The sequence below is a fragment of the Sparus aurata genome, chromosome 12, assembly GCF_900880675.1.
Source record: "Sparus aurata chromosome 12, fSpaAur1.1, whole genome shotgun sequence".
Lineage (NCBI taxonomy): Eukaryota > Metazoa > Chordata > Actinopteri > Spariformes > Sparidae > Sparus > Sparus aurata.
Window position 1 is genome coordinate 21931176 of NC_044198.1, and position 12710 is coordinate 21943885.

The 12710-nt window shown below is 41.6% G+C and overlaps 1 protein-coding gene across 1 annotated transcript; it reads left to right on the forward strand.

Moving 5' to 3' along the window:
• Window positions 1-443: 443 nt before the first annotated feature.
• Window positions 444-11811, forward strand: LOC115593354 (alanine--glyoxylate aminotransferase 2, mitochondrial). Its single transcript, XM_030436869.1, has 14 exons — window positions 444-662; window positions 1561-1649; window positions 2806-2996; window positions 3092-3215; window positions 3308-3402; window positions 3732-3825; window positions 4012-4105; window positions 6329-6429; window positions 6618-6710; window positions 6864-6996; window positions 7714-7802; window positions 7924-8073; window positions 9696-9794; window positions 10626-11811. The coding sequence occupies exons 1-14, from the start codon at window positions 566-568 to the stop codon at window positions 10725-10727; spliced, it is 1551 nt and encodes a 516-aa protein (XP_030292729.1). The 5' UTR covers window positions 444-565; the 3' UTR covers window positions 10728-11811.
• Window positions 11812-12710: the final 899 nt, after the last annotated feature.

Here is a 12710-nt window from a genome sequence, read left to right on the forward strand (position 1 = left end):
ATATATATATATACTGTATATATATATACTTGTACGTGCATTCTTAAGTGTATTTGTTGCCAGAAAACTTTTTAGTTCATAATATAGTATCATATTATTATTTACTATTTGTATGGGTGACTTTCACATTTACCAAAATAATATCTTAACACCATATCTTTACTTTTATTCAAGTATGATTTTGAAATTATTTTATACTACAAATATATTTTAAATGTACTTTTACGAATTCATTCTGACACGTTTATTGGCGGAAAATGTTATTCAAGTTCAACATCAGATACTTTGAGACTTTTACTTTTATATTTTGTTATTTGTCCTCTTTACTTTTACACAGCTTTTAGTTTTACGTACTTTTTTTACAACATTGATTCCACGTGACATTTTGTTTACAAATCTTTTGAACGTGCGCGTGCACGCACCCCGTGACGTAGCAGGGATGCGTTCAGGTTCATTGACCGCGCGCCGACAGGACCGACAGGTTTAGTAGAAAGACAGAAAATCGTGAAGTGTGCTGCGGAGTGGAGGCTGGAGGAGAGCCGAGTGTCCTGTGTGTCCTCTCAACATGTTTAAACTTGTGTCCCGCCTCAGTGGCCGCCGGGCAGCTGTAACAGGACAGTTCTGCTGTCGGCCCGGTTCGTCCCAACTCCACTTGGCAAGTGGTGAGTTAACATGGAGACGAAGACGAAGCAGAAGTAGCTGGTCTGTTAACTGCTGCGACCCGAGCATGATGTGATCCATTTAGTGTGTGTGTGTGTGTGTGTGTGTGTGTGTGTGTCTAATTCTGAAACACTGCTTATGAAGCACATGCAGTGTTGGACAAAGTACCAAGAAGTGAGTAAAAGTAACGACATCGTGTCAAAATAATACTTTGGTGAATGTGAAAGTCACCCATAGGAACAGTATTTGATATTAAATGTGCTTACAAACGCAGTGAAGGAGTGACAAATGTGCAAGTAAAGTAAATTGTACATGTATTAAGTTGATGGGGTATCAAAAGTTATTTTTCTGGCAATAAATGTTTCAAAATTGAAATAAATTCTTAATCTGTAAAGTAACTAGTAACTCTAATTGTCAGGTCAATGTAATGGAGTCAGTATATGTCGGTATCAAAAGTTATTTTTCTGGCATTAAAAGTACAAGTTAAGTAAATTGTACATAGATTTATATATTGTTACAGTTGTTTGGGTCATATTTAAATGAAAAAAGCAAAGTGTAAGCAAAGTAATCAAGTAAGAATACTTTGCCAAAAGTGGTCAAAATATGCCAAAATATTGCCAAAATATGGTCAATTCTGGTTACAAAAAACAAAATGGCAGCGGACAAGATGCCACACTCAGTAGCCCTGAAACCATTAGGTGACGTCATGGTAGTCGCTAATAGATATATAGTAGAAAGGAAGATGAGAGTCGTCAGACCTGGAGGTAAACTCTTACTGACAGGTTGTTTCACAGCTGACTAAAGGAAAACGTGACAGCAGCGCTTTGATCAGCCGCTCCTCAAAGACTGGCTGTCTTTTTAAACTTGCTGTCTGAACTTCAATCACATTTATCCCCACAGGCGCATCATGTCAGAAATCCGCCTTAGACTACAGCTCCGCAGACATCCCCGACATGCCCTCGTGCGACTTCAAACCAGAGGAATACAAGGTAAAAGAAACGTCCTCATACATCCTCTCATCATTGCACCGCTGTGTTCTGTAATCCCTTCAGTGATAAATGAAAATGTTAATATGTCAGACTGAGTAAATATTTCATTCACAGAGACATTTGAAGAGGCTCCAGTTGCACTAATGCATGCACACAACCCAGCCTGAAAAGGGTTTTTCATCGCACTGCTCATTCTTAGAGTTGACGCTGGGATAACTTGGCCTCTTTTCACACACACACACACACACACACACACACACACACACACACATAGTTAACCTCAGGGTTCACGCTGCATTTCTACTCGCTCCCGGGTTAAACATTTGTTAAAAAACACATACCTCATGTTTACCTCCGAGGAATGATGCGCGTCTGCATGTTTACTTTTCTTTGGCTTTCACTCAAGTTTCAACCTGGCAACTTTTAGCGATAACCCCCCCAAACTCAGGGGTTGCCAGGGGCTACCTCCGGAAACAAAGTCTGCAAGCCCGGGGCTAAAGTCGGGAAGAGGCCGCTTTGGAATGCAACATGACTGTGCCATTGTGAAAAGCTTTAATAGCCTAAATGGACAAGAAAGGTCTTGAAGGCGCAAATGCACTTAAAGCGTTAAATGAAGCGCTTTATTCGATGCATGCGATTTCATGATCCTGTGGTATTTAAATATATATAATAACCATGTTCTTCTTCAGTTATGACCTCAGTTGCGCACGATAACATTCAACACTCACACCCACACACACTTAAACACAGACACATGCAGCCTCTGACTTCACTTCACTCTGCTCTCATCCCGCCTCCTCAAACAGAGCATCATTACTTTTACTTCAGCATTACTGATGATAGATTTCACCGCAGTCTGTCCTCACATGTTGCAGCCTTGCGCAGCACCGGACTGGGCTCTCTTTAGGTCTTTTTCCCTTTTAGCTCTGTGTAAATTGGTACAGCGACTGCGGAAAAAGCAGCTGCGGTCACTAGTTACTCTATTGACTCTTTCAAAGTCGTATCAGTGTCTGACTCACCTCACAAAGCTTTTAGTGCACACTCATACGTTTAAAACAACAGGGGTGCAGCTTTTGGGCATTTAATCCAGGGTTAACACCCCTAAAGATGATCCTTTACTGTAACTCCTGTCCTGTATGTATTTGTCTCTGTCCAGGGTATGTCCAAGGAGCGGATGATGGAGATCCGCAGACAGTATTGCAACCCGATGACCATGAAGGTCACCTACTATAAGAAACCAGTGTTCATCCACCAGGGACACATGCAGTGGCTGTGGGATGTGGACGGGAGGCGATATCTGGATCTGTTTGCCGGTGTGGCGACTGTCAGCGTGGGCCACTGCCACCCGTAAGGCCCCTTTGTTTTCTTCACAGTTTGTAACAAAGATAGTTAATTGTATCATTGCTGTTCCTATATTTGATTCCTGATCTCTGTGTTTATAGGAAAGTTACAGCAGCCGCAGAGCATCAGTTGAAAAGACTGTGGCATACCACAAGCATCTACGTCTATCCGCCTCTCCATGAGTATTGTGAGAAGCTAGCTTCCTACTTCCCAGATCCTCTGAAGGTAACTTGGTGCCTTTTTTTGTATTTGGATTAGCGGAAGACAGGAACCTTCACTGATATTAAAATACTGCTGGTCCGTGTTTCCCTGTCCAGGTGATATATCTGACCAACAGCGGCTCAGAAGCCAACGACCTGGCAATGCTAATGGCTCGACTTCACACAGGCAACTTTGACATCCTCACTTTCAGGTAGTTTTATTCTTAAAGAATAAAATCTAAAATTCAGAGCCAGTGTTTTCCCTTTTTTCCAGCCCCGTTAATAGATTTTTAAAAGTGTTTTTATTGGTTTTGTGCTGGTTTGTTTTGATTCGTTTGTCCTCCATTAATCCAAGATGCTATTAGGACATAAATAGATCCCCTAATGGCAAGGACAGAAAATTAAAAAGCACTCTTTGTTGAAGTATGTGTGTATTATATTCTTATAATCAGTCAGCGTACACGTGGTCTATCGTTATTGCAAATACAAGTTTCTAATTATCATCTGTCTAAAATGTTCCTGATTGATTTTTGCCTTCCAGAGGGTCGTACCACGGTGGCAGTCCACAGACCATGGGTCTTACCTCCAACGCGGCATACAAATACCCCATTGCCAACGGTTTAGGCTGCACAAATGTATGTATGCATCAATTAACATGTATTTAAATGAAGGCCGACATAGCGTGGTGATAGAAACGGGCAGATGCGCGTGTGATACGTCTCACAGAGAACAGGGGAGAAGCTGTTTTCGTGCGACAATACTTCTGAGTGACTGTTGCTGTCAGGTTGATCCAGCTGACTAGGTTTCTGCCCAATACACAGACCATGTGTCCTGATGTGTTCAGAGGCCCGTGGGGAGGAAGCCACTGCAGGGACTCTCCCGTGCAGACCATCAGAGACTGTGGCTGTGCCCAAGGTACACAAACACACCGCAGCCGCGGCTCGACACACTCGCGCTGCTCTCATAAACCGGAAAAAACAAGACCGCTATCAGTCAGATTAAGCATTATGATCCCTTTTGCAATCTTCCTCCAAAACATTAACCCTGCTTTCATTTGCTGTGTTCTGTTAATGCACATTGATAAATGGGCTCATGGGGGAGGTTTTTAGTTTTGTTCCTTTTTAACACGACATCCAAGCTGCATATTTCACTCAGGTGAATGCTGAGACGTTCGACGTTTGAAAGTGTTTATATATTTTTTGTATTTTTCTGAACAGACCTCTCAGACAGCCTAAAGCTATATATGTATTTATACATGGAGCTGCAATTCACAGATTGTATTGATTTCTTTAAAATCTTCCTAACAGGCCTGAAGGTAAAAACAGGTCATTTGTAACTGCGACAAAAAGAAATACTAAATAAAGTCCAAAGTCTCTTACTGTTGATCATTTACCACTTCAACTTCTTTTCAGGAATTTGAACTGCATAGTACGCCTGCTTCTCAGTCAAATGGTATAGCTGGAAATGTTTGAACATGACACAAAACAAACGGCTGTAATACAGCACTATTACATCATATCAATCAATGACAGCGATTATAGTGGTGCGAAATTTGGAAAATAGGCAATATGCAATAACAATAATACAAAAGTGAATAAAGTGTAACATTTCTCAAAAAAGAAATAAAAATTAGGATCTGTGACTGCGTTGGTAAACTTTGACGTATTGTTCCGTTACAGTGAACCATGCAGTTGTATAAGAACTATCTGTCAATACCATTTGATGGAGTGTAGCCCGTAGAAGTAATTATAGAAATGCAGTTTAGCTCTCGTCAATTATTCATACTCCTTTAGCTGTGTCTTCATTCAAACTTAAAGGAGAACTTCGGTCGATTTAAACATGCAGCTTCATTGCTCAAGCTACCCTTGACTTGCCAGTACCGAAGACACAAACAAATTAGGTCCAACCATTACAGAGCTCCGTGAACGGAGATGTAGCATTGAACGCTAACAGCATGGGGTCAGAACTTCACACTGTGTTTTAAGCGTCTTAATATGCTCCACATCTCACACCAAAAGTTATGCAACATCAGCAGACACCTTAGCACATAGCACTGTAGCGTGTATGACTCAAACTGAATAAAAAAGTAGTTAAAATAGTGTGTTTGTGCAAGCAGCTACTTACCTGTTTGTTGACATCCGTGTGTTCCGGTAGCTAGACCAAACTAGCTTATCCATCGAGTGTGCACTTAACAGGCTTAACAGGCTATTGTAAGGCTCATGGCTCATGACAGGCTGTAACATGGACATGTACATTATGAACATAAACACGAAAATGCTGGAATACGTTTCCGTCTCCGCCAGTGAGGGAGTAAATGTACGCTTGACGGATCAGCTAGTTTAGGTCTAGCTACCGGAAGACGCCGATGTCAACAAACAGGTAGGTAGCTCCTTGCACAAACACACTATTTTAACTACTTTTTTATTCAGTTTGAGTCATACACGCTACAGTGCTGTGTGCTAAGGTGTCTGCTGATGTTGCATAACTTTTGGTGTGAGATGTGGAGCATGTTAAGATGCTTAAAACACAGTGTAAAGTTCTGACCCCATGCTGTTAGCGTTCAATGCTACGTCTCCGTTCACGGAGCTCTGTAATGGTTGGACCAAATTTGTTCGCGTCTTCGGTACTGGCAAGTCAAGGGTAGCTTGAGCAATGAAGCTGCATGTTTAAATCGACCGAAGTTCTCCTTTAAGACAGCTGTGCAGTTTAGCTCCCAGCCATTAATGACGCCTTTCAGTTTAGCTCCTATACATTATCATACGTCTTCAGCTGCTTTTTAATACAAAGTTGAGCCAGCGATGCAGTTTATCTCCCAGCTTACGCTTTGTTTTGCATCCTTCAAACCTGTCAGACTTTTTCGCGAGCTTTATTCAACTTGTGTTGACTCATTCATACTTTAAGCCAGGAACAATAATGTTTCACATCTTTAATATGACTTTTATTCGACTCCCCTTCATACTCTTCAGGGACTCTTTCTCTTTTTCCAACTCTTCATTCTCCTTCAGCTACTTCTCCGTACAAATAAAGCAACAGACCAGTTTAGCATCAGCTTTTCAACGTCCATCATTCATCAAGCATTCCTCCAGTCTGTACACTAATGTCTGTATTTTATGGAATTCTCTTTGCTTGATCCCACAGGTCATTGCATGGCAAATGAGCAATACATTGGACAGCTCAAAGAGACTTTTGCCACGAGCGTTCCGAGTCGAATCGCCGCTTTCTTTGGAGAACCAATTCAGGTACTATTTTACAAGAAATGTGATCTTTAGTTAACATGTTAGAAATGCTTTCGTGTGTCGGACCTGTTGATTTGCCAACAGAATATTAACAAAATGGACTATATGCCATGAATGTGCTGTGGTGTTGGCGTGTTCCTGGGTTAATTATGAAGGAACTTTGACATGACATTGTGTTTTGGTTTGTTCAGGGAGTCGGAGGAGCCGTCCAGTACCCTAAAAACTACCTCAAGGAGGCGTACAAACTTGTGAGAGAGAGAGGAGGGGTCTGCATCGCTGATGAGGTTAGATTCACAGGCTATGAATGGAAACCAAAAATCTTGTCCATTTCCTACAGATTCTGCCTTCATATGCAGATTTCTGTTGTAGCAGATGAGTGAGTTTCCTCCTCGCTGACTTCAAACTGCATAAACTTGGATCTGTTTTGCACCCGTCAGGTCCAGACTGGATTTGGCCGAACAGGAACCCACTTCTGGGGCTTCCAAGGTCACGATGTCATTCCAGATATGGTCACAATGGCGAAGGGCATCGGCAACGGATTCCCAATGGGAGCTGTTGTTACAACACCAGGTGGGCTAATCCTATAAGATCTTCGTTTGGATGGATTTAAACGCAGCCATAAAATGTGTTATTACAACCATTTAGTAGGTAAAAGGCGTGAGAAGACAGAGTTTGGACTTCTTTCCTCTAAACAGGCTCAACACAACAGCTACGGTAGATCACTTCAGCTGAATGTAATGATAGATTCTCTGTCCATTAGTCACCACTTCACCCACAACGATTTCAGGCTCTCTGCTGAAGATGGAAGACAGAATGATTATAGTATTGAAGTGCACCACTTATAGAGAACACAGGCGGTTATTGAAAAGCCTTCACGCACCACATTTTAATACTATAGCAACAGATTTCTTAGAAAACGACAAAGCTCTCACCTCTTGTCCTTGTTGCGCTGCTCTCTACCTTCTTTTGTGCCAGAGCTGATCTGACGTGTTTACGACCTCCGTGTCCATGTGAGATTATATGTTGTTCATTGTGTTATTTGTTAAGCTAGCTGCCAGAAGCCCTTTCTTAGTGATCGACCTTTAGTACATCAAAGTGTTTTCTGTCTTCATGTCTTACTTGGTGGCATTTCAATGAAGGCACTGAGACATGACACACTTTGATCTCCGTGAATCATTGGCAGCACAGAATCTCTTTTTGGCTGCGCTGTTTGTTTGGGGGGAGCGGTGGGTGGAGATTTGATCTTGTTTATTCTTTTGTTTGTGTTTTTTCTCCTGTGTTTTCCAGAAATCGCGGCCTCATTTGCCAAGGGGGTTCACTTCAACACCTTCGGAGGAAATCCTGTGGCATGTGCGATTGCTTCATCGGTGCTTGATGTAAGAGTACATAATTACCTAATAGCGTCCTGATGTTCATTTTGTACAAAAAAAATCCAGTGAATATCTACACATTCCTGTTGTAGCTGCACGCGGAAACTAATCTGCATGCACTTAACAGACAATCAAAGAGGATGGCGCACAGCAGATCAGTCTGGACGTGGGCACATATCTGATGACAGAGCTGGCGAAATTCAGAGACAAGTACGAGATCATCGGTGACGTCCGTGGAAAAGGCCTGCAGATCGGTGTGGAAATGGTCAAAGACAAGGTACTGAGTTTGGAAGAGAGGTGACACTCGCCTCTCCTCACATGTCCGGACAACGTGTGTGTGTCTGCGCTGTGCCCCCCCGGGGGGCAGGGTTCAGCAGTGCCCCAGTTAACCATTAGCCTGAGCAGCATTGGCCATCTGCAACTGTGGAGGGAAAAATCTCAGCTGCGGTACTACCGACTGAAGTTCAGACATTTCCTTTTTCTTTGTGTTGACACCATTGTATTTCATTGTGTTTACCATTGTAAACAGGCAGAAAAGGGAAGCACCCGTGCAGGAACTGGTAGAACAATTGCTGAGGAGTTCATACAAATTTAGTGAGATGTGTAATATTCAGTTTTGTTGACTTGGTAAATATGCTGCTCTGTCAGTGTTGTTAAGGGTCTGATGTTGCCCAATCTGCCTCACAAAATGTTTTCCTTGGTTTGCATATGTCCTTATAAGATAGTTACAGCATCTGTTTGCAGTAAACAAAACTAAACTATGGAAAGTAGCAATGAGAATGTTTGCAAAATGTATGAAAAACCTACGCGACTCCCTTTAAACTTGGTATTAGACCCGGTGGTGCCCCTTATGTCCTTTGTGTTTTCGTCAGCCAGCATTGCCTGTTTTATCACTAGTAACCTCAGAGATGATTTAATGATATTTAATCCCAATCATGATCTTCCCCTGAAACCTAATCTGGTTATTTGGTGCCTAAACCTGAGCAAGCGGTTTTATTTCCCTTACCCAAACTAAAGATATTCCTTTAAATTCCTAAAAACAATAAATTCACTGAGCTTCAAAGTAAAAATCAAAAACCTCTGGCCACTCTTTTGACACAAATTCCCACTGTCTGCATCACACAAGTTGTGTGCAAAATCCAATCAACCAACACGACTTGCTGAGGAAATAGTCTTTAAGCATCTTGGCACCATATCAGCTGACCTCATAAAGGCTTTCAGGCAGAAAAACTTCCCATAAAACCAACCGAACAATCTTACAGGGCAGATTATCGCTTTTGATGCACACAGATGAGGTCAGGTAGACAAAGGGATTGCATTGTGACACACCCCTCAAGGTTTAATACCGATTATTTAGCGAGACCAGTTAATGGGTGGAAAGAATCAAAGTCAAAAGATAGAAATAGACCAAGATTGACTAAAAGGAAGGCAGTCTAAAATTATAAACTACAGCCTCAAAAGTCAGCAACGAAATGTTTTAACAGCTCTGACGGTCGCATGAACAACAAAAATGAATTACGTACTTAATGACATCTTGTAGGTGTCCATCACAAAGAAGTGTCAAGTTACCATCTAATGAGAACTGTTGCATGTCACCACTCCCATTTCCTACGTGAAAAAATATAATGAAGTTTACAGTCCAGATTGGTAACTGATTGACCGTGAGAATAACTGCTTATCGCTCGAGGACGCTGTTATTATTAACCTGGAAATTGTAAATGCAGTTACTGTAAATGTAGTTGGAGTAATTGTGGAAATGAAGTTGGCAATGACAATATTCAGATGTGTAGCCTCTTTGTGTGGCTAATCAGCAGTTTAGGGGGCAGCAGGTGTAAATGTTCATAATGTTAGTTTAAATTACAGTAACATCACCTGTCGCCTCTCCTCTACCGTTCACAGGTCAGCAGGGACCCGCTGCCTGCTGAGGCAATGGGTGAGATCTTTGAGGACGTGAAGGACATGGGAGTCCTGATAGGCAAGGGAGGAGTCTACGGACAGGTAACGGCACCGAGCTTCTGTACACCTGCAGTAAAAAAAAAAAAAGTCTATTTCTGTTGAAAACAACAAATGAAACATTTTGAATAAGCTGAACAAACATGTACGTGGAGCATTTTAAATACGTTTATAAACACTAGTGTCCATCTTGGGTAATTTTGCCTGTAGCTCTGCTCTTGTATATCACTTTAAACAGACAATTCAGGTGTGAAGCAGTCGGACAATTATTACACAGAAGGCTGAATATAGTCCAACCAACACAGAGTCAAAATGCACTGTAGCAAAAAGTTCCCTCCCCGTGTTGCTTTCTGAAATAAACAAACCGTTCCTCTGGGTTTCCGTTTTTTCAACATTTAGAAAATGATGTATCTCTTTATTGTCACTGGACAGGTCAGACAGGATTAAGTTTGCAGCTTCTGTATTCAATGCAATAAAAAAACAATAAATAAAGTAACGATGAAACAATAAATGAGATAAAATAGCAATACAGGAGCAATAAAATACAGGACAGCGTCAGTGTAAACGCTGTCCAGCCGTAGATAAAAGTGCTGCAGCTCAGATGTATAAAGTATCAACAAAACCAGGACGGAACATGAATGTTTGTCAAAGTCATGACGAACCAAGAACCAGGAACCAGTTTATTTATTTATAACCTTTATCCCTATCTCATTAACATTACCACTCTGATGCTTAACATGCTCCAGGAACATCTGAAGTGCCGACCCTGCCGTCAGGGTGTGACACTTGACTATAACACATTTTCCTGCTAATCTCTGGCTTCTCTTATAATCTTATAATCCCTCCGCCTTTTCTTCTGTTTTCTCACCACTTCAGACCTTCCGCATCAAACCCCCCATGTGCATCACGAGGGAAGATGCGGATTTCTTCCTGGCAGTTTTTAACAAGTCCATCAAGAACTACATGGACAGAAGATGAAAGTCAGGTAAAAGGTCAGCTGGATCGCTCAACGCCAAGGACCAAACCTGGGAACCGGCTCAGCACTGGATTGCGTTTTTTTTTGAATGTTTAAAATGTCAGTATTCGTCACTGTGACCTTTCGAGCCTTGCATAGCAACTGTAAGGGGTAACTATGTTAAAATGTTTTAATTAGAAGCCCTAACATACCTCACAAAGAAAAGATATTGCACAGTGCCTTTGTAACGAATGACGTTCATTTGGCTCTTTTGGATCTTCTGAATCGAGCTTGGATGTAACGTTTTATGATTGTTTCACAGTTTGTAATTTTCTGATAATGTTCTGTGTTACTGATTATAGATGTGTATGTAAGAATAATGAGTCTGTGAGCTTAAGGACCAAACATTTGTACCTCTAAGTGCTGTATCGTAGACAACTGGACTCATCCGAGAGGCTTCTTCAGTTCTAACTAACTGGAGGGGAGTTGCAATATTTGTACTATTACACATTGGTCACACTTCAGTCTTTCCTGTTTGTGGTTTTAATTATCGTTCTAATCCTGCAGTCTTCCAACAGGAGGCCGTTCAGGCTCAGTATTACCATCCGTCCAGAGTGATCTGAGCACAAGTGGTTCATCTTTAAGCCCGTCAGTTCACACCTTTATGAACATGTGTCTCGAGTGACTGCTTGTAATCAGATGTCACTTCCCTTCTCTACATGCAAATCCACACCTACATAAGTGGAACAAACTGAAATATTTTTTATGCAAAGATCTTCATGTGTACATTTTTGCTGAATTAGTAAGAAGGCCCGTAGAAGTCAAGATTTTGTTGTAGAGAGCGTTTCACAAAGTTATCAAGCTTCAAAACAGTGTTTTTTAGGGGAGTCTGGTGACAATTGCTTGTGTTCAAGGTTTCCACACATTCTCATGGTCATCACTTTTTTAATGATTCTTCAAAAAATTCCACGATCATTCACAACCTATGAGTACACGAACAGAACTGTATTGCACATGTCTATGTACACTGTGCAGTAGCCTGTTGTATGCTTTGCTCCAGTTGTCAATTATTGTATGAAAATTAAACAGCAGCATTTTTCAATCTCTGATTGTTGAATATTCTTATATTCACTTGAAATGCATACGTTTATAGAGTCTGCAAGTCTGCAAAAAAAAAAGAAATGTGTAGGTGTATGCTTAGACATGTTTTAAATTCATTCGAGTAGGCTAACATGCACCTGTACTTGAGTCGAAGCATGAACCTGCCTTTCAAGCATCACAGAAAACCAAACTGAGTGTGTTTTCAGTGTATTAATACATTGGCTTATAAACACACAGACCTTAACGGTCATACTGACCTCAGACAGTTCGCCCCTCCTGCAAACACAGATACACAGATACACACATGCTTTGTCTGAAAATGGATGTAGCAACATTAGCATGTAGGTGCAAGCTCAGACTGTTTATTTAATTTACTTCAAGCATCAGAAAAATGTCCATCCACTTGGAGTCTGAATACAGTCAGATTTTAATGATGCCCTTTCTACCAAACGGGATCAGCTTTGACAACATTTGATAGAAAGGAGCTGCTCATGTGTGAGAATCTAGCAGTAGATCTGTGATACGAGACTCTTCCAGCAGAGGCCTCACTACATTTGATCAATGCTTCCTTGCTTTTTGAAAGACTAACTTGAAGGCTTTACCTTTAGCCTCTGCTTAAGCAGCTAAGAGAGCACTTTCTAACTGCTTGTAGTGACTGATGCAAACTGTCCCAGAACAAACATGAGACCCTGACGTGTGGGGGGGCAATGCATAACCCATTGTGGTAAATCAAGGCCCAATCCCAGTGCAGTCCTTGCCCCCAACACTAAGCCCTGTGTGTTGGGTATTCACACCCAGGGGTGGGATGTCCTGATTGTTGTTGGGGTAGAGGGGTAGGGCGAAGTGTTAGTGCAACATGGCCCTCCAAACTGAGGTTTTTCAGAGGCACACTTCAAACTGAGGGT